At 42.1% G+C, this 26,534-nt stretch overlaps 1 protein-coding gene across 1 annotated transcript in view; it reads left to right on the forward strand.

Annotated features, from left to right (window-relative positions):
- Positions 1 to 13,913, forward strand: part of cdh11 (cadherin 11, type 2, OB-cadherin (osteoblast)) — a 70,237-nt gene extending 56,324 nt beyond the window's left edge. Inside the window, exons 8-16 of the mRNA XM_088304293.1 lie at positions 62 to 249; positions 5,597 to 5,710; positions 6,608 to 6,747; positions 6,827 to 6,963; positions 9,055 to 9,176; positions 9,304 to 9,421; positions 10,093 to 10,344; positions 11,171 to 11,322; positions 11,400 to 13,913. Of these exons, the coding sequence (XP_088160419.1) occupies positions 62 to 249; positions 5,597 to 5,710; positions 6,608 to 6,747; positions 6,827 to 6,963; positions 9,055 to 9,176; positions 9,304 to 9,421; positions 10,093 to 10,344; positions 11,171 to 11,322; positions 11,400 to 11,762 (1,586 nt within the window). The 3' untranslated portion in view covers positions 11,763 to 13,913. The remainder of the gene's footprint in view (positions 1 to 61; positions 250 to 5,596; positions 5,711 to 6,607; positions 6,748 to 6,826; positions 6,964 to 9,054; positions 9,177 to 9,303; positions 9,422 to 10,092; positions 10,345 to 11,170; positions 11,323 to 11,399) is intronic.
- The last annotated feature ends 12,621 nt before the right edge of the window (positions 13,914 to 26,534 follow it).

A 26,534-nucleotide genomic window follows, 5' to 3' on the forward strand; every position in this document is an offset into this window, starting at 1 on the left:
TGGCTATGTGTCGCATTCAATCAAACGCGGTCCCGTTGCCCTCTGATGTACGCCCCCACAGGCGTGTATTCCATGTCCGTGTTGGAGGACAAAGTAGAAGGCGAGGAGGTGGGCCGTCTCAAGGCCAAGGACCCCGACATGGGTGACAACGGGTTGGTCAACTATCGGCTGACGGACGGAGACGGCCTGGGGATGTTTGAACTCAGCACCGACTCTGAGACCAGAGAGGCTATCATCAAGCTCAAAAAGGTAAGGAGAAAAAATACATTTTAAAAAAGTTTTTTTTTTTTTTTTTTTTAACTGCTGCGTGTTTAGGCAGCAAACTAGTGGAGTGGTTGGGTCTGACTAGATGGCATCCCATACTGGTTGCTTCCAAGTAAAGAAAGGAACAAGCCAAATATTTAAAATAGAATCGAAATGCCCCAAAAAAAAAAATCAATGCAAGAAATACAGATAGATAAATTGCTGATAGATTGTCAGAAATGTCTAGATAGATTGGTAAATATATAGACAGGGTTAGTTGGGGAGATGAATAGATGATGGGTATGTTGGTTGGGAAGATTGGTAGAGCGACAGTTTGTGGTACACGCCTAGACGAGTGTATTCATCGTTTGATGGATGGGTTGAAAGAGCTTTGGAGGCCAGAATCTTCTCAACACGTAGACTTGAGGTCTATAACTTCACTTCCCGTCCACATGGAACACAGAGCCATCCAGGCAGCCAGCTCACTCTTATTCTTTCTGTGGGAAAATCTCTCTCTAGCCTGACCCGATCGATACAAATCTTCTTTTGTCTCGATGCAGCGGCTCAGCGCCACTCAGAGACTCTGGCGGGTTCAGCTTTGCCTTTTCCACCGCTATCAGGAAATGAGAGCATGAATAAAAAAATAAAAAAAATAAAATAAAAAAGTTGGAGTGGCCCAGGGCGGTGTGGTTAACCTCAAGTTCAAGCGTCATCCAAAAGCAGTGCAGCGTGCGGTGGAGGTGGGCAGCTGTGCGACCAATCTCAATGCGACTGGAGCGCAAGTTTTGACCACATCCAATGCTGAGAAGAAACATGAGCGATGACTTGTTGGCCCTTGAAGTAAAATGAAGGTTCTGGACGTTCTCGTGTGGTCACCAGGGAGGAGCTTTTGTCCTGTGTGGAGCTCAGATTTTCCACTTCAAAATCGGGAACTGGAAAAAAAAAACACCACATAGAATGTATCAGTCAAAATGAGATGTGCTTAAAATGGTGTGTCCTCTACTGTGTGTGTATCAAGTATAATGCTTAAAATCGCGAAACTGCAAAAACAAGAAATTTACGGGCGAGACTGGAATGTATTTAAAGTGGGATTGCGAACAAAGGCACAAAAACAAAATTGAATCCTGTTTACATTTTTTTCAGTAGACACACAGACTCACTGTTCAGTTGACCACCGTTCTTCATTGGAGATTGGGACCGGCTGGCTCAAAAACAGCCAAAATGTGCGTATAAATGGCATCCATTGAAATCTCGCCAAAAGGCTGATAAACACGATCAATCAGTAAATATGAATTTATATATTAGTTATTCTTAGCATCAATCACTGATTTTTGCAAAAAATGCAAATTGGCTACCAATCAAATCTGTCTAAAGTCTGTATTAGATGCACAAAGATTCAAACAACCTATTTAAAAAAGAATGATTAAGATAATTCAGTTTCAGAAAAAAAATGCTTTGCTCCAATTTTCGCTCTTCCGCTAAGATTCAATTTGTGACCGCATCACGTTAATTATCCTCAAGTTTAAACTGATTGAAAGATTGTCTGATTTTCTGTTTGTGGCCATTTGAAGAAAATGTTTTGAAATCTCCAAACTGGAACAATAAGATCCATTCACCCACAGCGTGCGTGTGTGTGTGCGGGGGTGTAGGGGTGTGCGTGTGTGTGTTTTGAGTGACAACAGGGAACAATTACCCCAAAATCCTTCATTCCGACTCCCTATGACTCTTGTAATAACAGCATCAAAGCCCGAGGCTGATTTGAAGTGTGTACGTGTGTGTGCGTGTGTGAGCACGCACAAGTAGATGTTTACGCATGTGTGTACATGGGAGTGTGTGTGAGTGAGAGACGCTCACGTCATGAGACCCACTTGGACTCGATCTGATTACAGTGTCCTGATTCTGATGCGCCGCATCGTGATTATTGAGTCCTGATGCTTCTCGGGGGAAATCATCACCTGTTGGCCACCAGAGACAGCGCACACACACGTGCACTCACACACACACGCACACACACACTTGAACACTTTGAAATCAGCGTCGGGAGAAGCCTTGACTAATCTCTATTCTCCCTCTCACACATTCACACACACCGGCATGAGCTTTAATCAACTATTCTCTTTCAACTGTGTCCTGACGAAAGCACTTTGCGGAATATTAAGAAGCCCTGCATGTGTGTGTGTGTGGGGTGTGTGTTCGTGCGTGTGCGGATGTGTGTGTGTCACTGTGAATATTGTCATGAATGAAAGTGAGCGAGCCATCCAGAGAGTGTGACCAAAGCGATGGAAAATGAAAGAAGTGGGACACGTCGGTGACGTTAGTTTCCCGCTGAGTTTGTCGCCGACACGTTTAAGTTCTGTCAAGCATTGTGACGTTTGAAAGAGGGGAAAAAAGGAGTCTGCGTTACCGTCGCCAACCTTTCCCGAAGACAGTTTGACAGTTTTCCGTGGCATGGCTATTTGACAGATTTTTCTTTTTTTTTTTTTTGCTTTGATTTGTGAGCGCAAACTTGAGATATGAGCATTGTCTGGTGGCAATGACTCGATTTACGTCAGGTTAAGCAGCATTTACAGTCATTCGGCAACACTTATTAACTAAAAAAAAGTTTTATTGACGGTCCCCGGTTGAAATTTGCTGTCACTATTCCACTAGCGCTATGCTAACATATAACAGGAAACAGCCTAGACAGACTATTGCATAGCATCTATGTGGCCGTGTTCGCAATCTATAAGCAACAAATGTTTGATTACAAACGGTGGCGCAACACAAATAGATGGATAATAACAAAGCTTATTGTCATACATTCTTTATCCTGTGTCAAGAATTACTAATATTACTGGTGAGAATTTATCACATCTCCTCTGTCCCCCATATGCCTCTAATATACTGCCCCCAGGTGGCGGAGTCGCACACACCAAAAAGAGCAGCTTCATGACCATTGAAATGAAGAAAAAAGTGAGAAAAAAATGGTTAAAAAAGCTTGCGTTGTTTTGATGGCAAGGCTGGCACGGATTCTTAGAATTTCCATTAATTTCAATAGTGGAACATGATTTGAAATAAAAGTGTTTTGAGTTTTTATTAAGAATTTGCAAATTCACTTATACATGGACATCTTTGTGTCTGGAAGTTATTGAAGTGAGTTGCGGAATTTTATTAAGACACAAGTAGTCCCTCGCCACCATCTTGTGGCATTTACATTGCAATACAGTAAAAACCTGAGAGTGGGCGTTCATTGTACTTCCTTGACACCAATTACTGTGCTACTTTCATTTTTGGGTGGCATCTTAGGCCATTTCCAAATAGCCCAAAAACGCTATTTGAGGTTTTGTTTTTTTGTTTTTTTAGCAACAAGTTGGGAATTCTACCAAAAATAAAAGCAGCTGATTACAATATCACTGCGGCTTATGTTTTCCACAAGACCACGATGACCAAAACGTTTAAAGTCTCCCGCGTTGTTAACCTTTTACGAGTCAACAAGTTCACTTAAGTTTGACGCATCTGCGTCGGGGACGACAGGCAGCGCATCGAGACGGAACAGATGTTTTGCGCCGCTCTATATTGCCGCTAATTAAATCTGTGATCACTTAACTGCTGTCATCACGCCACTCGTAAAAATTCACAGTTAATGCACCGAGCCACATTTGGCTACAGGTGCTCGACTAGCCACGTCTGACGATGGGCTGAAAGGTGAGCCGGGCGCTAACTTTAAACATTATGGCTGTGTTCAGAAACTCTCCTCTATATCATATAATGTCCTCACTTCGATCACTCAGTGAAATGTGATCGCAAAGAGCAATCTATCCCATGATGTATTGTGCAGATGCGTCCAAAGCGACACGTCCCAGCACAATCTGTCGTAGTAGCAGGGGTGTGGCCTCATGAGTGACATCAAAATCTCAATTCAGGTTTGGCCTCAGTTTGTATTTCTGTTTGTCCCGGCGAATCTGGCTCTCCTTCCCCACATCCGAAGAGCATTCAAACTTTTCAGCTGAAATCAACCAAGAGTTGGGGCATATAAGTAAGTCAAGGTCACACTGTATAAAAAAATCTAACTCACGATTACGCCTTGAGATAGTCGGAGACAGAGACACCCCAAGTGTTACTGCCCAGTTTACTGCCTGGACTTCATTGTAGAAAGGTCCCGCCTTACAGAGATAGAATGTTAGAAATGGTAGCAAGGGGCTTTTTCTGGATTTTAGATGGATTGATTAGGGAATAGGGAATGAGTAAATGATTCCGAACGCAGCCCATGTGTCTTGCCGAGCATTTTAATCCATGCTAACACCTGCTAAATCGTTTCTGTGCGTGTGTGTGTGTGTGTGTGTGTGTGTGTGAGGAGCTCATACATGTAGAGAAGGCCTGGCTGCGCTCTGATCGGACTTATAGGTCTGCCTCCTCCCGTTGGGATTCCATTAAGCGATGCTCCGGACTGCCGATGAGGAGATCAAGCTCCCCACCCGGGAGCCTTGCCACGTTAACGCTCCCGCAGCTGCTGGAAAAACAGTGTTGGGGGAAGAGAAAGCGTGTTATTATCTCGTTTTCTCGGGAGAAGGATTGATGCGGTGAAGAGTGTGTTATTTACTGTCATTACGAAGACAACAGAGATGCGGATAAGCCCGAAACTGGTACTCTTGGCACCGCGCAAGAGCGTATTATGGTTTGCGTACAATGGCTGACTACGCATAAATTGAAACTTGCCCCGGAGGAGGTTTAAACCAGTGGTTCTCAAACTAAGGTTCGTAGGGCGTGGTTTGGAAGGTCGCAAAATAAATTGCAGTAAAAAATCTCGTGTTATATTTCGAATCCTAACACTGAAGCCAGGCTTCCATTGGTACTGTTTCAAAACGTCTCTTCTTTTGGAAAAAAACTCTTTAAATGTGTATACCTCTATTAAAAGCCATTTTTTTTTCCTGCCCGCTTTAAGAAAACCGCCACTCTTCCCAAGCACAGTACACTATCAGTGTTATTGGCTTTTGTGTGTCAGTGCTTTCCACTAATATAAAGTAATTGAATCACAGCTCCGTTCAATATAAGCCAATTGAATCTGTGGCCGATGACAGTAATTTGAACACTGGCCTAGAACACTGATTTACAACCTAATCAACGGTGTTCTCTGAATAATGGTGGGGGGTTACTATAACACTACAGTACAAATCTTTTGGGGTTCCCCAGATTTACTTGTCAATCACTGCAGAACTGCAGCATCTGCCAGCCGCATTCACGCAGCAACAGCTCCCCCTAGCAGCAGACGAGAACACAGCACTCGGCTGTCCAATTTGGGCTTGCTTTCCATGAGAGATGATTGTGACACTGTTAACTGATCAAGTCCTTTTTTTTGTGTGTTTGCTGTCCTCAGCGGGTGGATTTTGAGACCAAGAGGTCATACACATTGAAGGTGGAGGGTTACAACGTGCATGTGGACCCCCAGTACCTGGCCTGGGGGCCATACAAGGACGAGGCCACGATAAAGGTAAGGCTGCTGCGGGGCGATCTTCTGGATCACAGATGTCAAATTCCCGGCCCACGAGTGCTGCTATCCAGATTCAAATGATCAGCTCCTGATCAGGTGTGTTGGAGGAGAGAAACATCTACATCATGCAGAATGGAGGCCCTCGAGGACCAGAGTTTGACACCTGTGTTCTAGAACGTTTAGATCTTCCTCTAATGATACATTGTGTTTTGTATGTTGCAAAGGTATGTTAATTTAATCTCGTGCAAAATATTGTCAGGTCTGTAAATATTATGACATGAATGCATTTCTCATCTCAGGTGTCGGAATTACAGCAGTTTGCTTCCCAATTTTTACAGGACCAAAAGAAATGGGGCAAATTGGCATTTATAAATCAAACTTTCCCTTTTTAATATATAGAATGATACAAATCCTTTGCAGTGAATTATAGCCTGAGTTTTGGAATCGGACGCTTTCTTTCATCCCCGGTGATGCACTGCAAGGCCTCTACTACAAACGACTTGGCCATCGCCTAACATTCCACCTCTTTGCCTTAAAAAATATTTGATGCTATGCTTCGGCCATTGTCCATCTGCACTGTCAAGTGCAGTCCGATGAGTTTTGAAGGATTTGGCTAAACAAGAGCAAATAATAGTGTCGAAAACACTTTAGCTTTAGTCTGCCATCACATCATCAAGAAAAACAAGAGCCCCAGTTCCATTGGCAACCGTACATGCCCATCTGGTCGTGGAGCAACTGAGCAGCCCGCTGTCCCATTCCTTTGCGTCCCTTAAAAAGTGGAAGGCACATATATAAACAGTTGTAATTCGCACTCCGTTCACCTGATTTTGGTGTGAATATCCTCAAATTAAAGCTGGAAATTTGCAGTTTGTGTTGCTTTAATGTGTCTTTTTGCAGATTTCAGTGGAAGATGCCGACGAGCCACCCGTATTTGTGGCACCCTCGTATACCTTTGAAGTGGAGGAAAACGCCCCCGCCGGTACTCAGGTGGGACGCGTCCACGCCAAGGACACGGACGTCGCCAACAACCCGGTCAGGTATGACAACACAGAGATTCCGTTGTAGTTTGAACTGAGGCTAGTTTGGGACTACAAGTTTGTGAACACCTTTACACAGGTACATGATTCCACGTTACACGGACGTGGAGCAGTTCTTCAGTGTCAACTCGGAGGATGGCATGATCACCACCACTAGACCGCTGGATCGAGAGACTCAGGCCTGGCACAACATCTCTGTGTCGGCCACTGAGATAGGTGAGGCATTGTTTGGGTTCAGGAGGTCCTCCAGTATGGAGAAAATATATAGAAAATGGGAGGGCATGAACTAGACTTTTGGGAAATGAGTCTGATCTGAGGATTCTCTGTGAGTCAAAAGAGTCCTGAGAAGCAAGTTGTCATATTGAGAGTAAGTTAGTTGGTTCATCGAATGAGTGAAACTGAAACTGAAACAAACTCTCCTTGGCATAGTCAGTTTTGTTCACTCGTAAGCCAACAGTTTCAGGATCAAACATTGACATGGTGAATAGTAGAGTAGTGGTAGTTAGTTGTGAGTACCGGCCAAGGCCAATCCAAGGGGCTCTTCTTATTCCCATTAAATTCAACACAGGTGATGTTGCTCACCGGAGTCCATTCAGGAGATTGGCGCTCGCAAAGTACGTTTATAAGGAACTGCAAGATCTCCACTTGCGGATGATGTAATGGGGCTTAGTTAAAATGGTCTCGGGCCACCGCAACGCTTATTGAGGTGCATCGCGGTCTGGCAGATTCACCAACGGTAAATTAGACTTGCCCCAATACGAAAATAAAGATGCGCCAATTTTTACGCTGCGCACATGTGTGCCTGTTTATGAAAATGGGACCCTCAAAATTTGAGTTAGTTGAAACTGTGAGTAGAGTTTGTCGTCATTAACAGCCTCAGTTTGAGTGCGTCTTCAGTAACGAATGGTCAGTAAAGTTGGTTGTCCTTAGCAATGGGTCTCGTTGTCTTCTTTATATAAATTACAATATTCCTGGCCTTTTATTTTATTCAATGTTAGTTGACTGACAGTATGACTTTCTTCAAAAGGCCCTCAATTGATACGATCCAAAGATGGAAAATAACATCCAAAAATTTGCTAAGCCATTACTTAAAATAAAAATGGCCAAGACAGCAAGAAAAACCCCAAAAAGTGGACCCACGGGCCCTCTTGCATTTTGACCCCCTCCCCTCCCACCGACCTCCCAAAACAAAACAAAACAAAAAAAACACAGCGAGCCACAAGGGGCTCCACCCTGGCATTCTGCGGCCGGCAGCTCAGGCTCTCCAAGTGCCGTGTGGTTTCCCTGCGGCGCTGTCGACGCCAGACGGCCAGATGGAAACGGGCTCGCGGCCCGCAGATTCAGGCTACGCTAACCACTAACGGGGCTCTGGGAAGCTAAGTAGAAGCCTGCTAATGACAGGGTGCTGGAAAAATGGGGTCTAGTCACAGGCGAAACTGAACTGCAGTTTCCGTTGCAAAGAAAACAAAAAAAACTGCCGATGTGAGGCTTGTAGGTCGCTGATTCCTATTTATGTCATAGTAGGATGGGGCAAAAGGAGGTATACATGTTTTTATTTTAAGGACAGAAGGAAAGTTGGAAGGAAGATTAAAAAAAAATGATGAAAGAAAGAAACAAGTGAGATCATCTGGAAGGAAAGAAGCAAAAGAAAAGAAGCAAGGGTTGAAGAGTTGCAAGGAAAGACGGACAGAAGGAAGGAAACAAGAATTAATAAAAGTAAGGAAGGATGTAACAAGGAAGAGAGGAACAAAGGGAGAGAGGAAAGCAGGAATGATGAAGAAAGCATGGGAGGAAGGAAGAGGGGATCAGAGAAAGAAGGAACAGAGGAAACAAAGATTGCCCTAAGGAAGGAAGGGGGGAAAGGGAAGGATGAAAACAGACAGGAGCACAGATGAAAGAAAGTAAGGAAATAATGAAATGAGGAAAAATGGATTGGAGGAAGGGAGGAAAGAAGGAAACAAGGATGTGTAAAAGGAAGGAACAATAGAAGAATGGAAAGGAGGAAGGAAGTGACGGGAAGGCTCGCTTGGAAGAGTGGAGAAATGGAGGGGAGAAAGAAGGATGACTGAGGGAAGTTTGTGGACCTATCACATCACTTTTTGTGCTTGTAGTGAAGGATTACGCAAGCTCTCGGAATGTTTGTGTGAGACGCGTGGGAGGCGGCGAGCATGATGGCTGCGCTCTATGAAGCCTTGTAGATGTGGGACGCCGGAAAGAAACCCTCGGGGCTTGATTGACAGGCGGCATGGCTGGACGGAATATACTTCCGTGTTAGCTTGCAAACTGACATTGTGTGTGTGTGTGTAGGAGGCCACCACCAGGACACCAAAGTGCGCGTGAACATCAAAGTGAAAGACAGGAATGACAACGCTCCAGAGTTTGCCACCAACAACGAAATCCTCATGTGCGAAAATGTTGTACCAGGGAAGGTAGGAATGGCGCTCATTATTGAAACGTACAACAATGTAATACAACACAGTACAACTTGGTGCTGTAAACAGTTGGGCTCCATGCTGTCATTTGAAACCCTCAATGTGTGTTTGTTTGTCTTCCCAGATTATCGAAACGGTCAGTGCAGTGGACAAAGACGAGATGGCCCATCGTCAACACTTCACCTTCAGCCTGGCGCCAGAGGTGGCCCACAACCACAACTTCTCCCTTAAAGACAACAGAGGTGAGCCTGCTTCTTTGAATTAGTGGCCTCCTTCGCACAGACGCACACGCACACACACGCACAACGCACAAACACACATGTGGCGACATGTCCTGAGGGCCGCATTAATTGCATTGTGGTCTCCATCCATCTGTTCCTACGTCTTCTGGGGGACGGCATGATTGAATTAAGCTGTGAGAGAAGCTTCGAGTAGCAGCCACAGCGTAGAAGTCGCGGACACCGAGAAGGAATCCAGCGTGACGATAATGAAATAGAAGCAAAGACACAAGACAGACGTGTTGGCAACTTAGCTCTTAGCAACAGATGACGCTCACATTTGAGCAAATGACTCGTTGCGCTTTTGGATTCAAGCTGCTCATCGAGTGGCATTTCCAAGTTTCTTGTCCACTTTGTTTCACCCGCCACCCCTCGCGAAAAAAAAAAAAAAAAGTGTGGACCAGTGTTTTGGCTTGGAAAGCTGATTGGAAACCTTAATTCAAAACTCTTATTGGAGATCCGCATCCCAATTTGAAATCCAAAATTTACATCAATTCAAAACAGCAATTTGAAACCTGAAGTCTTGCTAAAAGCCAATCTTCAAACTCAATAAAGTCCCCTTATTTGCTTGCAATTCCGAAAATGACTTCAAGCATGTCCGTTGACCGTCCAGCATTTGTCTTTCCTCCTCACAGACAGCACGGCCAACATCTACGTGCTGCGTAAGGGTTTCAGCCGCCTGACGCAGGACGTCTACTTCCTGCCGGTGGAGATCAACGACAACGGCGTACCGGCCATGAGCAGCACCAGCACGCTGACCGTACGTGTGTGCTCGTGCGACAGCAAAGACACCATCTTGTCCTGCAACGTGGAGCCCTACGTGCTGCCCGCCGGCCTCAGCACGGGCGCGCTCATCGCCATCCTCGCCTGCATCGTCATCCTGCTGGGTAAGGTGGAAAACATTTTGGCCGCATTGCGTGACGAGCAGGCTTCGTACGTGCTGTTGTTACTCATTTTGCTCGCGTAGAATGCGACTGAGACAATTAGACAATTTTTTTTTCTTTCATCTGCGTAGCCCGCTGCGGCCCAGTCCAAAGTTGGTGACCACTGCACTGGTGGGTGTAGGTTAGGGTTTAGACTCAGCTTTAGCGTTAGCATGATAGATATAAGGTTTCGAGCTAATTCTTGGGCTTTGGGTTCAGGTGGTAATGGGTGAGTACAGTGCTTCTCAATTATTTTCTCTTACGCCCCCCTTAGCAAGAAGGCAACAATTCGCGTCCCCTCCCCACCACCCACTCTGCGCCGCAACTATAAATAATAGCATTTTCGTTGCAAAACAAACCTACAGCGCAGAGTTAATACTCACTGCGCACAATGGTCAACTAGAGCGCCACTGCCAACTAGTGGAGAGGATGTGCAATTACACTTTATTGTAGTACGACGCGGGAAAAAAATTATATTCTCCAGGGTCACACTCCCCCCCTCAGTTTTGCAGCACGCCCCCCCTATTTGAGAAGCACTGGGTTAGTATTAGGTTGAGAGTTGGGGTAAGGTTTTGTGTGCCTTGTGATTCCAAAAAAAAAAATATCAAAAGATAGTGGCAGTTGGTTTTCATTGTTATTGTTTACTTCTCAATGGAGAACAATGAACCGTAAACCAACCACAATTAAATAGGCAGATATGACAAAACAAAATCAAATTGTATCCTTATGAAACTATCAGAGGTTGGAATGCTATTTGTTGAACCAAAACTTTTGATTGTGTGCTCCGTAGTCATCGTGGTGTTGTTTGTGGCACTGCGGCGTCAAAAGAAAGAGCCTCTCATCGTCTTTGAGGAGGAGGACATCCGAGAGAACATCATTACCTACGACGATGAGGGCGGTGGAGAGGAGGACACGGAGGCCTTCGACATCGCCACACTGCAGGTAACCCAGTTTTCGAACTCAAATCTGTAGCCCTGTACCTTCCTTGTGTGGCACACTAACAATGTGTCCCTTTTCAGAATCCAGACGGCGCCAACGGCTTCCACCCAAGGAAGGACATGAAACCGGAGCTCCAGTTCCCCCTGCGTCCCGGCGGCCACGCAGCAGCCAACAGCGTGGACGTGGACGACTTCATCAAGACGCGCGTGGCCGAGGCCGACAGCGACCCCACGGCGCCGCCCTACGACTCCATCCAGATCTACGGCTACGAGGGTCGCGGCTCGCTGGCCGGCTCGCTCAGCTCTCTGGAATCGGTGACCACAGAGTCAGACCTGGATTATGACTATCTGCACAGCTGGGGTCCACGCTTCAAGAAGCTGGCCGATTTGTACGGCACCAAAGACTGCTCCGTTCACGACGGTGATGACGACGATGACTGTTAACGGTGGACCCCGCAAATTAAAAACAAATTCCGATGATTCCATGAGGATTTTTGCTCCAACGCCTTCCCAGCTTTCTCCCATTTCCTCACAAGTAACGAATGCCGAGAGTTCCCGACTTTACTTCTTACGGACCGGAGCAGAATCGGGCGGGAAAATGTATCACGTCACCCGTGTGTGTTTGGAATTTACTTAGTGCAAAAAAAAACAAAAAACAAAAAAAACAAAAAAACAGTTTAGCTGAAATTAGAGGTTGTGTACACTTTTGTGGACTGGATTCACAAATGTCCTTGAGGTTTTACTCCCTTGACGGGGTCCTCCAGACCACCATCCAAGCCGGACCGGTGGTTCCGCCGTTTGTTGTTGCTGTGCGATACTGCTAAGGACTCTGGGTTGTTAATACTGTCTTGGCAGTACGGTGGCCTTAAAATAAATCAACAACAACTCCGGAGGCCAACACACACGAAACGAGACCAACGACGTAAGACGCTTCAGTAGCTACGAAAACCAGAACTGAGGCTCTGGGGTGAAAAAAAAAAAAATCAAGATGGACCAGATTGGACGTACAAAACTGTGGATGATGATTTGTTTTGATCCTTTGATCCTGTGTTCCATCAATCACTTCCGCCTAGGGTTGCAAAGAGGTGAAATATTTCCACTGAATTTTTGGTGAATTTCCATGGGGAATCAAAAAAAATAAAAAAAATTTTAAAAAAAGCAAAACCTTCCACTAAACTTTCCTCAAGAATTAACCAATAATTGAGGAATGGAAAGGTTGTTCAAGCATAAATATAAAAAATGTTTTGTCCTAAGCAGACATCCGTATAAAAAAGATTTCTCCCCTTCCCCCACATGAAACTCATGTAACTCATTCACTGCCTGCCAGCCATTTTCAACCAAGTGGCTTTGGTGTCAGTCAACATTTTTTTTTTGCGTTTGTGACATCTCAAAACTATCTACGAAAACATGACTGAGCAATGTTAAAAAAAATGGCGCAACACAACCTGCTGTTTCGACCATACTCGAACATACTTTGTGTAGGGTACCTAAATTTGGCCAACTTTCAACATGTTGGCATTTCTCTCCCTCAATGTTAACGTGGACTGCCAACCAAGATTTACTTCCTTATTGTTTCCTCTACTCAAAAGCTATTCTGATCTTGAATGCAAAATGAGGAAACAATAAGTTTTCTTTACAAAATTCCAATTCATCACCATGGAAAGTTTCCAACTGTGAAAATTCCCACAATTTTGCAACCCTACTTCCGCCAATGATGATGATCAATCATAAACGAGTAAAAACCTGTGAGATCTTCAATATCGCCTTAACGGACACTCGCAGTGCATTCTATCTATCCATTGCATTGTTGTTTTTTTTTCCCCTCTATTTTCTATTTTCAAGTCAACAACGCAAGTTAGCTAGCCTCCATGTTTGCAGAGAATGTTCCAAACGAGTATCGCGTTATTACTCGTTAAAAACAAACAGGATGTGACGTGTTTTTGGAAAGGCAAGGCGACATCTGTTGCATCAACATGTGTTGCGATCATTTCCCAAAAACATTTGCCCACCCCTCGCCCCGAGAAGCCAGGATGTCATTTTTTTATGTTGTTAAACCTCATTTTTTAATTATTATATTATAATTATTATTATTATTATCTGTTCTTTTTTTTATCAGTATTAACATTATTATTATTTTGATCTGTTTGTTTTGGCGACGCTTGTTTAGCTCTTTGGCTAATTTACCACCAAAGGGTTGAGCATTGTTTTGTTTTGCTTCATTTGCCTTTTTTTCTTTTTTTTTTTTTGTTTGTTTTCCATCATTTGGCGTTTCACCGTGGTTCCTCCCTATTCGAGAGGAACACGGCGAAGCGACCTGTACGTCGCTCAAACGAAAACGCCTGGTTTTTATTCTTCTGTCGAGTTTTATGGTACCAATTTGTACAATTTTAAAAGTTCTTATTTTTTAGTATACATGCAGAATATTCCAGTATTAAGACAAAAAAAAATCATGTTACGATGAAAAAAAAACAAAATGAGTCAGCATCACACTTATATTTTCTGAACATTGTACTGTTGCTTTACTATGTGCTTCAATCTACGAAGCGAAAAAAACAAACTTTGAAATAAATGCTCTTTTTATAAAATGATAACAAATGTTATTTTTTTTATTTTAAATGCAACATTACACAAGTATGTTGTGGTTGTGAATGTAAGGAATTTATGCAACTATATATATATATATATATATATATATATATATATATATACAAACATATATATAAACACAAAGTATTACTTGGTGAAAAAAAATGTATATAGCTTTATATATTAAGATAATAATAATATCATACATAACACAAGAAATTATTACATTATTCTTTTGTCAAATATTAATGAATTTAATTTAGGTTTACTGTTTACTCATCAAAAGTAATTGTATGCCAAGATTATAAATGTAGCCTGTTAATGTGTGCACACGAGAACCGATGACATTATTTGGATCTCGCCACTAGCATAAGAATTCCTCCATATCGTTTTTCAAATGGCATATTTAATGATGTGTGACTGACATTTACTGATGTTTCGTAGACTCAACAAATTAAAATGCGGCATAAGATCACCCGATGTAGCAGCTTTCAGGAAGCTTCTTTTATTATCATTCATATAATTACACTTTGTGTGTCGGATGCAGAGTGGGAGCGATCCCAGGCCCACTGAAGCCTGATTACTTTTTAAATCAAGAAGTGGCACTTGAGTAAACAGGGAAATATGAGTGTGCACGTGCGCGTGTGTGCATGCGCATCAGATGGATGTCCTTGGGTGGTCCGACAGAGAGTTAATTAAGCATCTCCGGTCTATGGTTTTTTAGCGAGTTTGCCAGGGAGAGCGCGGTCGTGTGGTCGGCCGCTCATTTTCGTTTGAGCATTAACTTTTCCCGACGTCCTTGAACAGAACATGCAGCAAACCCATGTGCTCAATGATGAAGCCATTAAGTTCATCAGTCAAATGTGGCGTCACAAACTCATCATGACTTAACTTTAAGTCATAAACCAAACTCAGCCACTCACTGGCCATCCACCCCTTACTCCCTCCCTCCATCCATCCATCCATCCATCAATCCATCCATTCATCGAGCCATTCATTAATCACCTTTCAATAAATCTATCTCATTCAAACTTAATCCATGAGGCACCAGTTTGTCGCCAATGTCATCCGTCCGTCCGTCCATCCATCCATCCATCCGTCCATCCGTCCGTCCGTCCGTCCGTCCATCCATCCATCCATCCATCCATCCATCATCCATCCATCACATAGAAATTTCCCATCCATCCATCCATCATCCATCATCCATCCATCACATAGAAATTTCCCATCCATCCATCCATCCATCCATCTATCCATCCATCCATCGAGCCATTCATTAATCACCTTTCAATAAATCTATCTCATTCAAACTTAATCCATGAGGCACCAGTTTGTCGCCAATGTCATCCGTCCGTCCGTCCATCCATCCATCCATCCGTCCATCCGTCCATCCGTTCGTCCGTCCGTCCATCCATCCATCCATCATCCATCCATTACATAGAAATTTCCCATCCATCCATCCATCATCCATCATCCATCCATCACATAGAAATTTCCCATCCATCCATCCATCCATCCATCTATCCATCCATCCATCGAGCCATTCATTAATCACCTTTCAATAAATCTATCTCATTCAAACTTAATCCATGAGGCACCAGTTTGTCGCCAATGTCATCCGTCCGTCCGTCCATCCATCCATCCATCCGTCCATCCGTCCATCCGTCCGTCCATCCATCCATCCATCATCCATCCATTACATAGAAATTTCCCATCCATCCATCCATCATCCATCATCCATCCATCACATAGAAATTTCCCATCCATCCATCCATCCATCCATCTATCCATCCATCCATCGAGCCATTCATTAATCACCTTTCAATAAATCTATCTCATTCAAACTTAATCCATGAGGCACCAGTTTGTCGCCAATGTCATCCTTCCACCCATCCATCCGTCCGTCCGGCCATCCATCCATCCATCCATCACATAGAAATTTCCCATCCATCCATCCATCCATCCAACTAGCCATTCATTAATCACCCTTCAATAAATTTATCTCATTTAAACTTTATCCATGATCCACCAGTTTGGCGCCAATGACATCCATCCATCCATCCATTTTTTCCATATTTTAAGGGCAAAGTGTCACCTTTGTTCCCTTTTCTCATACAATAATGCACTTTTGTAAACCAAAACGATCTCTCGTTTTAAAAGCAAACGAGAGTTTTTAAAAACAGAATACGCCTCACATGGCCTCTGGGTGTTTTTACGTTAGCGTATTGCATTTCTCAGACAAATACTGTCCATCATTTATTTTTCTATACTTTAAAGTATTGTGCCTTTTTCAGGGCAATGTATAGGATTTTCGTAGATCAATCATATTAATAATACCAATTTGCAATTTGTAAACAGTTCCAGGCCGTAAAACACAAAATAAGAAACTGATGCTGCGTGCACAAGGGCACACCGCTAGTGTGTGAAGAAACAAAGTGAGTGCGTCCGACACCCATCGTAAGCAAGGAGAGGTTAGCAAGAGGCCATTTTTGCACCAGACAGACGTGCACATGCGTGTAGGTGTGTACGTGTGTGAGTGCGCGTGTACATGCATGTGTGCGTAGACCGTTGAGAGTAGGACAGTGTCGGCCCGCATGCAAGTGAAGGTTATGTAAAAGCAATCAGAGGCCTGTTTAATCTTTCAGAAAGAGAGAGCGCTTATTTGCATAATCATCATCTCCCTTTCAGCAGCCGTGCAAAGGACTGACGCCGAAGTGTGTGCGTGTGTGCGCGGAATCCTCCTCATCCTCTTCTTCCCTTGATTCGTCCTCGGAATCATCACCCGGCCACATTGAAATGCAAGGTTAAAGTCCTGGGAGAAAGCTCTTCAAGTATGAAGATCACACTGCGGCTAACAGCGTTTCACTTTTTTTTTTCGCAAGTTTGTTCCACACAAGACGACAAGCAGTGACAGCCAAATGTGTGTCAAGACTTTGAAGAATGAAAGAAGAAGAGGCCAGAACAAATGTGTTTAACCAGGATGCAATTAAATGCTCGGCCCCCTCCGAGGGCGGCCGCTGTCCCTACGATGACTTTGCACTCTGACAAACCCAAAAAGAAGGAAGAAGACTCAAATGAAAGCACGCAGCACAAAATGCATTTGGAACAAATAGATGCAATCATTTGAAGGATAAAGTTTCGCATTTGAAAAAAAATAAAAATAATAGACTGGTTGTGCCTGAAAAGTTTTGGTGGCAACATTCTTCTTTTTGTGAACCAATGTCGTGGTTTCACGGCAAACTTATCAAATATGAAACGTTTGCCACAATGTATCATGTCTTAAGGGACAAAGTCGAGAGTTTTTGTCCTAAAGTACAAAAATTACTTTGGCAGTCAGCTTTTGTATTTATTTTTTTTTTTTTTATTACAAATATCGCACTTTTGTTCGGAAAAGACTATTTTGAGAATATTACTTTTTTGGAAGCAGATTAGGGGATCAAACTACATGTAACATTTTTCACGAGGCATTTTTGTGAACAGATATGGTGCTTTCATGGTAAAATTTTGCAGTTTTTATTTATTTTTTAAAAATTCTTGAAATATATTTTGGGTGAAACTTTATTTTTGTACCAAAATGCAACTGTTCTTCGGGGTCAACCTTTAGATATGCTGCAATTTCTGACAAGAAAAAATGAAAGAAAAAGAAGTTTAATGCAAAATCAAACAACAAAGGGGATTTAAAATTTTTGATTGATTGATTTTTCATTTTTTTAAAAATCAGTGTGTTCAGGGCAAAACGTGAAAGACTTTTTGTGAACAAATACTGTTTTAATGTTAAGATATTGCAATTCAATGATGTCATTTCTTTTGGTCAATGTTTTGTGCGCCCGTTCAATAACTGTGCTTCTACTTGTGTCTGTGCAAAACAAGCTTATCACGACAAAATGTGGAGCTTTTGAAGAGCACATCGTTCTCGATGTTTGACGATGCGACGCGGTGGAGTCAGAGGGGAATATGGGGATGATCTTGATTCCCCCCCTCCTTCCATTTAGCATCAACTCAACCCGTTCACATTTAATGCATTTTTAATGAACTGATCTTTCATTGCAAATCTACGTCTAATTTGCCCTATTATCAATCCCGTTTGGCGCGGATACAAGCGTGCGTGTTGCCTTTGAAAATGCGTGTGCGTGCGTGGGTGTGGTAGTTGTTGTCCAGATGGCTTGGACACGCCGTGTGGGAGTCAACGCGCAAAAGAAAAGACAAAACACGTAACGCTATGGCGAGCAGCAAAGCACAAGTCATGATGCAAATGGAGTGTGAGAAGGTGTCCATAATTGATAAGACGGCGTCATTCCACGACGCCTCGTGTCTGCTTCAAGACAAAGAAAAAGTGACTTGTGCTAGCCTTTGATGCGGCGCTGAGCCCCGCCGGAAAGTTCCACGAAGACGACGCAGTCAATTAAGTGATGTGTGGCGGTCGGTGGATGCTTTTGTGTCTTTGCTTGTGTGAAGCACATTGAGTTGCCTTGTGTATGAAATGTGCGATATAAATAAAACTGCCTTGCCTTTGAGAGGTTTCCCCAATATTAGGGCACACAAAAAAAAAAAAGGGTTAGGGTTAGGGTTAGGGTTAGGGGAAATTAGGGTTAGCGTTAGGGTTAGGGCAAATTAGGGTTAGGGTTAGGTTAGGGTTAGGGTTAGGGTTAAGGTTAGGGTTAGGAATAGGGTTAGGGTTAGGGTTAGGGTTAGGGCAAATTAGGGTTAGGGTTAGGTTAGGGTTAGGGTTAGGGTTAAGGTTAGGGTTAGGAATAGGGTTAGGGTTAGGGTTAGGGTTAGGGTTAGGGTTAGGGTTAGGGGTTAGGGTTAGGGTTAGGGTTAGGGTTAGGGTTAGGGTTAGGGTTAGGGTTAGGGTTAGGGGAATAGTAGGGTTGGGGTTAGGGTTAATTCCTAACCTAACCCAACTACTTTCCTTATCCCCATTATATAAAATTACTTCAGATTATAAAAAATATATTTTTTTTTTCTTTTGTAGATTTTTTTTTTTTTTTTCGATTTTTTTATTTTTAAATAATTTTCTTTAAAAAAAAACACCATGTATATGTAATGTTAGGTAACACACCTGACCTTAACCCCCCCAAAAAATGAAAAATAAAAATAAATAATAATAATTAAGCTAAAAAAAATGTAAAAAAGAATCCCAACTTTAAAAAAAAAAGGGTTAGAGGCAGGGTAAGGTCGGCATTAGGGTTTACACCTCTCATTTTAGACATCAAACTCAAAAGCTCGTTCTTTTAATTTTTTGCATTTAAACAATTTCACACGTGAAAGTTTCTCACAATACATAAAGTAAAAAAAAACATTTCAGCATCTTAAAATGGTTTTACAAATCAAATTCAAAATAAGACAGATATCGTCATGTGTTAAACCACTTTACACGTGGAATTCATAAGACAATTCTTTATTTTTTAAATCATTTCTCACATCACGTCACCAGACAAACATTGTCATTGTCCATTTCACACATCAAATTCATAAGAGATCATTTTTTTTATTTTAAAACTATTTTACACATCAATCTAAATTAACATGAAAGTGTGTGTATGTGATTGTACGTCTGTAAGTGCGCGTGCGTGTGTTTGTGTGTGCGCGCATGTGTGTATGCGTGTGCGCTTTTGCACATGTGTGTGAGGGTTCCGTCCCACAGGGCTGCTGCTGGGATGAGCGTCCAATTTCACACACACACACACACACCCTCACACGCACACACGCACACACGCACATACGCACGTAAGGGGTAGCGCACACACTCCTGTTGGCTCATTTGAATAATAAAAAGTATGAAAATGCTGCCTTCAGGGGCCTTTAATCCGCATGCAACAGCTTTCAACAAACAGCAGCAGCTTCCTCGGAATAAACTTTTGGACTTCTGGAGCTGCTAAAAGCAAAGACAAATTCACTCAAAGTGCCCTTGAGCAAGGCATCAAATCATATTAAGTAGCCAAACAACTTGTGTTAATATCCTAGCATCGCAGTGACTTTTTTCACAATGTTGAAAGCCTAACTTGGACTTGAAACCCTAATCCTAATTAAGGTTTCAAGCCCGGGTTTGGGTTTCAAGCTATTGTTCAAAGTTAGGGTTTCAACTTCACGCTAACATGTGAAAGTAAGGCTTTAAATCTTGGTTAGTGTGAAGAATTTAGGGTTTAAAAATGAGGGTTTCTGGTTACGGTTTAATTGAGTCTCAATTAGATAATCAAACTCCAGTTATGGTTTCAAATTAGGGTTTCAAGTCTGGGTTATGGTTTTAACCTAATAGTGTTTAAAAGTAAGCATGATGAGGTTTAAACCTGGGTTCGAATTTCAAGGTAGGGTTTCAAGACAGGTTTTGGGTTTCAAACTCAGATTTAAAAGTAGAGTTCCATGCATTCATTCGGGTTTTAAATTACGTTTTCCAAGCTTGGGTCACGGTTTCAAACCCATATTATGTGGCAAGATTAGGGTTTCAAACCTGATTTATCGCTTTAAGGTGTAATTGACAGGAGCACTTCACCCCTAACCGAATGACCTTGAAAAAAACAAATCTTATTTCTCGGATTCTCTTCAAACAATCTGGGCCACACGGCAGATGTCTGTGTCGCTTTTGTTGCCTCCCATCGGGCTAATTGAAATTGGCACGTTTAATTTGGCCCGGCGACCGGCTTGGTTTGGCTGATGGATGGCCCGGGATGAGCGTAATGGAACTTTGGAGGCGAAAAGGAAGCGAGCATCGGAAGAGATTTCAATTAGCATCACCTGACTGCTTGCTTCATTCATCAGCGGCGACCACTCACAGCTCACCACAAAATGAGTGCACACTCACTCATTTGAAATGGTTTGGCCATTTTAAATTTGGATTGCTTGGAAAAATCACACAAGTTGGACAGACAGGTAAAAGAAATAAATATTAGAGGTAGTTCATCTTTACTATTGACAGAATTAGGGTGCTAAATTAGGGTTAGGGTTTCAAATGAATATTTTAAACTCGAGTTGATATTTCAAAAGAGTTTGTTTCAAAGTAGGGTTTCAAGTTTTTAGTTTAGGATTTTAAATTAGCCTTTCGAAACAGCGTTGGGGTTTAAAATTAAGGTTTCAATGCTGGGTTAGGTTTCAAATCAGGGTTATGATTTCACGTTAGGGTTTCAAGATAGGGTGAGGCTCTGATGGAACTGTTTCAAACCAGGGTTAAGTTTTTAAACTTGGGTTAGGGTTTGAAATGTTACTTTCAAGCCAAGGGTAGGGTTTTAAATTTGCATTTCAAGCCTGGTTTGGGTGTTTAAAATTGGCTTTTAAAACCTGGGTTAGGGTAACATAGTGGGTCATGATTTAAATGACTGTTTTAAGGCAGGGTTAGGGTTTTAAATTCGGCCTTCAAGACAGCTAGGTTTCAAAGTAGGATCAGTGTTTCAAACAAAAGTTTCAAGGGAGAGATTCCCTCCCGGGTTAGGGTTTCAAATTTACTGTTCAAACCCGGGTTGGGTTTTAAAATAGTGTTTGAAAAAAGTTCAGGATTCAAATTATGGTTTTAAGAGAGAGAATTATGGTTTGGAACTTAGGTTAGCAGTTAGCAGTTAGCATTCTTGTGTTCTTAATCGCCATTTGGTATTCTCCTCACTAATCGAGTTCTAACAAATGCGCGCATACGCATCCCCCCCCACCCGCCTCCCTTTTCAGCGCGTATCCTCGGCAACAGGCCTCCTCCTCTTTCTCTTCCTCTTCTGTGACACACAGAAGTGATTTCAAACTTTTAAATGGTTTCTCTGTGACTTGTATATCCTCTAATTGTTATTCATAGCGCTGTCAGGGGAGGAAGAGGAGCAAAGGAGCAGAGGAGAAGGAAGAGGCGGAAAGGTGGAGGAGAGGGTTGGAAGGCGGAAGATGGTCACACAGGCTGATGGATGCAATTTGGAACCATCACAAGTTTGGTTCATCACAAAAATACATTTTTATGCATTTTTACCCATGCAAAAATTGCTTTAATTGCGTTTTTTTTAAGTCTGGGTTCGAATTTCGATTAAGTTGGCTTAATAGAGTGAGTGGTGGAAAATGTTGAAAATTGCAAATTACTTTTTTGTGGAAAGAATCCGATCTTATCTGCTATTAAGACACCTTTGCGTAGTTTTCATTAGTGGAACATTTGACTGTAACAATGGAGTCTTCCATTCATCATAAGCGGACACCCGCAGCGGCGCATAAGGCAGTAGAGTGCCCGCAACCCGTCCGCGGTCAGCGGCGTAGTAGCGAGAGGCTAATTGCGTCTCAATTATTCATGTTGCCACTCGGCTCCGTGGAGAATTCTGTCACAGCACCGCGATAAGTCTTCATCTAATTAGCAGCAGGAACAGGAACATGAGGCGGAAGAGGCACGAGAGGCAAACAGCAGGAGAGGAAAACAAAACCAAAAAGAAAAAAACCAAAACAAAACAAAACACCAAAGCGTACTGTAATAAGGCCCGGCGCCGGTTTGCGAAGGCGTCATGAGACGCGGCGAGCTTGTGTTTGGCCCTCCAGCTTTGCAAAGAATCTTGTCGAGCATTTCCGGCGTCCTCGCCGCTTCCCGTCTTTGCGTGCGTGCGTGCGTATGTGTGCACGTGCGACATTTCTATCTAGGCTACGTCTCTGGTGGTTCGTACAACTTTGTTATTTTTGCTCTGCGCTTCAGAAAGAGGCGCAGATGTGACATTTTTTTTTTTTTAATTCCAAATTGTGGACACTGGGGGGAATAATGGCCACACAAAATGCGCATTTGAGTATATTGAAGCCAACGTATTGTAAGCCAGGCGTGATCTTCTACTTTGATTATTGTAACTACAAACCCTAATTTTAAAACCCTAACCCTAAATTTGTCTTAAAACCCTACTTTGAAATTAGAATCCAATTTTGAAGCGCAAACTGTAACTGGAAAGTACTTTAAAACCACAGCGCTTAATTTGAAACCTTGAGCGAGGCTTAAAACCCTACTTTGACACCCTAACCCAGCCTTTAAACCTTATTTTCAACCCTAGTTTGAAACCCTAAAATCTTGCTTGAAACCGAAATTTGAAATTCTAATTTGAAACCAAAACCCAGTCTTGAAACCTGACTTTAAAATTTGAAACCAAGCGTGAAATCCAAATTTGAAAGTCTAACCCAGGCTTGAAATCGTCATCCAGGTGTGAAAAATAACTCTTAAATAACTTTCAAAGGCCAAGCCTAATTTGAAACGCTAAAATCATTCTTGAACTTGAAACCCTAATTTGAAACCATAACCCAGTCTTGAAACCATACTTTGAAATGATAAGCATTGTTTTAAGCCACAATTAACTTGAAACCATACTACTACAAATCGTAACTCTAAACCAGCCTTGAAACCCGACTTTGACATTTTTGCCTCCGAATTTGAAACCCTAACCCACGCTTGAAACCTGAATCTCAAAACTCCATCATCCCGTTTTCGTTCTGTACTCTCATTGTGTTCGTTTCAAATCCAGAAAGGTCATCTTGGTCCGCGTTTTTCTTTTTTCTTTTTTTTTTATAACTCCACAAGTTGAGATTGTTTGTGTTCATTTGGAATAATTTGTCCAAGTTCAATAGTTCCACATTTTCCCAGAGTGAATCAGGCATCTAAAATGCTCACGAGTATTTTCCAAAACATAACTTTGACCTGGCAGCCACTTTTTATTTTGTACGTGAAGACAAACACACACACACACACCACCACACACACGCACACACACACACACACACAAACCGAAAGAAATGCAATCAGAAAAGGTATTTGCTTTGTGTAATGGGGGCAGAGCAGAGTCAGACTCCATTCTCTCTCCTTCTCAACATTCTTCGATTTTCTTTAAACCATTTTATTTTTATTACTTTCTGACTCGTTTCCACACCGTTTCTCTTTCTTTCGTTTTTTTTTTTTCTTCCGCTTCTACGCAGAAGCCAACATGAACACAATCTCATGCCCGGCAACATAAGCGTAAGCGATCCATTTCTTCCGAATGGCAATTTTTAAAAAGGTGTCATAAAAAAGCGGCTTGATTATCAATTATATTTTGATAATCATATTTGTTGGCGTTTGTTTGTCTTGAAAATTGGAATTTGGAACGACCGGCACAATTCCTCAAGGGTCAATTTGTTGCTGTACAAATGAAAATCAGGAAGCAAATGCCTCATTTAAATGTTTGCATATGTTGGAAATATATCAACATAGTTGATAAGTATGATTATAAAACAACGGAAAATGGTGCATCAACAAGCCTGCCGCCTAAAAATCGTGACCATCTAAAACAAAGTCGACAAAGCTATCTGCTTGTTGTCGAAAAGGAATTAAAACAGCTCCGCCGTGGAATGAATTCTTCTTATCATTCGTCCAGATGCGTACAGATGTTCCACCGTTTGAAACCTGGGTGCACGTCGGCCGCGTTTTGGGATGTTGAAGATGAAAGGGGCACGCAACACCTGCAGCTTGCGGGTCACTGGGGAAATACATGAAAGTAGGTCAGATTTATTTATTGTTCGCTTTTTTTTAAAAGCCAAACAACAAACTGAAAGCAAAAAAAAAGTCAAATCTGTGAAGGTTCTAGTGCCAGCGAGAGAAAACAATTAGTGTCACTTGATTAACACGCTACCTTAGTGTTTAAACCTCCAGGCCCCCAGGCCGCCGGAGACGGCGCTAATTAAAACATATAACCTTCTTGGCGGCCTAATTAAAACATATAGCGGACTTCAGTTGTCAGGAATAGCTCATTTAATATTACATTACTCTCTCCACTGTTGATTTGCGCTTAACGAGGACGTATTAGTTACTGACATCTTGGTGGGCGAATTTAAAAAAAAAAAAAAAAAAGTAAAAAAAAAAAAAAAAAATAAGGAATAAAAAAATAAAAAAATAAATAAAACAAGAGCAATTGCTTTGTTCTTCTGCCTATTCTATTCATAATTTTCTTTTGTTTACCATTTTTCAATTGGTCACCAAATATGAACGAGGGCTGTGCAGTCAAATAATTCGCTTTGTCAACTGTTGCCACGGCAACGCCTAATCACTACGATGCTAGCCTCGGTGCTAATGTGATGACAAGGTGCAATAACTCTAATTAGAATCTACCAGGACATTCTGCTCACACGAGATTAAATAAGGTGAAGCAGCATAAATGGTTCAGGTGTGACTGGAGCGACCAAGATTAAACCTAAAAATAAAAGCTGCGGGGTTTATTACGGTCATTTTGAAAATATGTCCCACATTGGTTCTTGAGCTGTCGAAACGCTTAAAGAGTTAAATATCACAGTCACCGCAAAAAAAAAAAAGAAAAAAAAAATCTTAAATTTTCTTGGATTTGTCTTCAAACTTGGCAGTCGCATAAAATAGTAAAGAGCTGCTTTCGCTGTTTTGATTTGGCGGGCAGTCGGATTTCAACTTGTCTTGACGTCAAATGTGACTAGTGCCAAGGTCAAAATTTGAATTACACTCAAATCACTTTAAATTGTTGACCAAATGAAAGTTTTTTTGCCGAATCCCAAATTTGCCAATCACATGAAGACACACAAGCGCAAAACCTGTTTTCTTTCATTTTTTGTTTTTTCTTCTTGAAATGTCATCGATTACAAGACTATCAATTGGAAGCAATCTTGAAAAGTGGTTGACGTCTGGCGGTGGCATCCTCAAAAAGATAAACGAGTAAGCGACACTTGTGCAGAATGTAAACGTGTTTGATGGTGCAGCACAGTGGACGAGATAGCAAGAAGAAGAAACACGTTGAATTATTCAGTAAATTCCGACAGTCAACGTCTCCGATGCTAATTCCGCCCCACACAACCACCTCCCATTAATCATTTCTGTTTGTTTTTCCGGATGAGGAAATTCATATCCAGCGTATTCCCATTAAACGGCTAAGCATGTGTGATTATCTCCACTCCTCTCCCAATTGGCTGGAGGGCTTCTCTGCTCGTCCGCTCGCCGCTCATCAGCTAATCACGCGCCGTAAATCACCCGACGCCTGGCAACGGTGCCCTCGACGGGGGGGAAAAAACCTGAATGACACAAGAGATTCGTTTAAGCATGTGGAATGTAAAAGTGTGGTCAAAAACGGGGGCATAAAGATATATCTTTTTTTTAAATTCATTTTTAACGACGCGAATTACATCCTGTATAATCAATATACTGATTTAAAAGTTTAATTCCCACTAAGCTGCAAGATAGTTTTGTTTTTGTCTGCAGGGGATAAAGAATATATGCATGTGAGTCGTGTTAAATTGCCTATCAAAAAAAAAAAACATCATCGAAGAACTAAATTGGGATTCACATTTACTGCTAAACGGGCCAAATTTGAGTATTATACCTCTTAAAATCAAAGTCCGATAAACACACACACACACACACACACAAAATCGGATAATCACTCAGGATAATCTTTTGGACAGATCCGATAACAACATCAATCAATTGCAAAAAAATAAATAAATAAAAATAATTTGAGAGTGAACTTTTTGAAATGATTTTTTTTTTCCTTTTTCCTGATTTTTTTTCCCCCTTTGGTGAGCAGCGCTGACTTCGATTAGAAGCGGTGAAAAATGTTGAAATTCCGCTCGATTGTTGGTGATTTGACAAAACCTCCGTTTGTGAAAATAGTTGACGAAGAAGTCAAATCAAAAGCGAGCATAAACCAAGAAGAA

Source organism: Idiotropiscis lumnitzeri, chromosome 9 (assembly GCF_059441095.1).
Source record: "Idiotropiscis lumnitzeri isolate Australia: NSW breed Sydney's pygmy pipehorse chromosome 9, RoL_Ilum_1.0, whole genome shotgun sequence".
Classification (NCBI taxonomy): Eukaryota; Metazoa; Chordata; class Actinopteri; order Syngnathiformes; family Syngnathidae; genus Idiotropiscis; species Idiotropiscis lumnitzeri.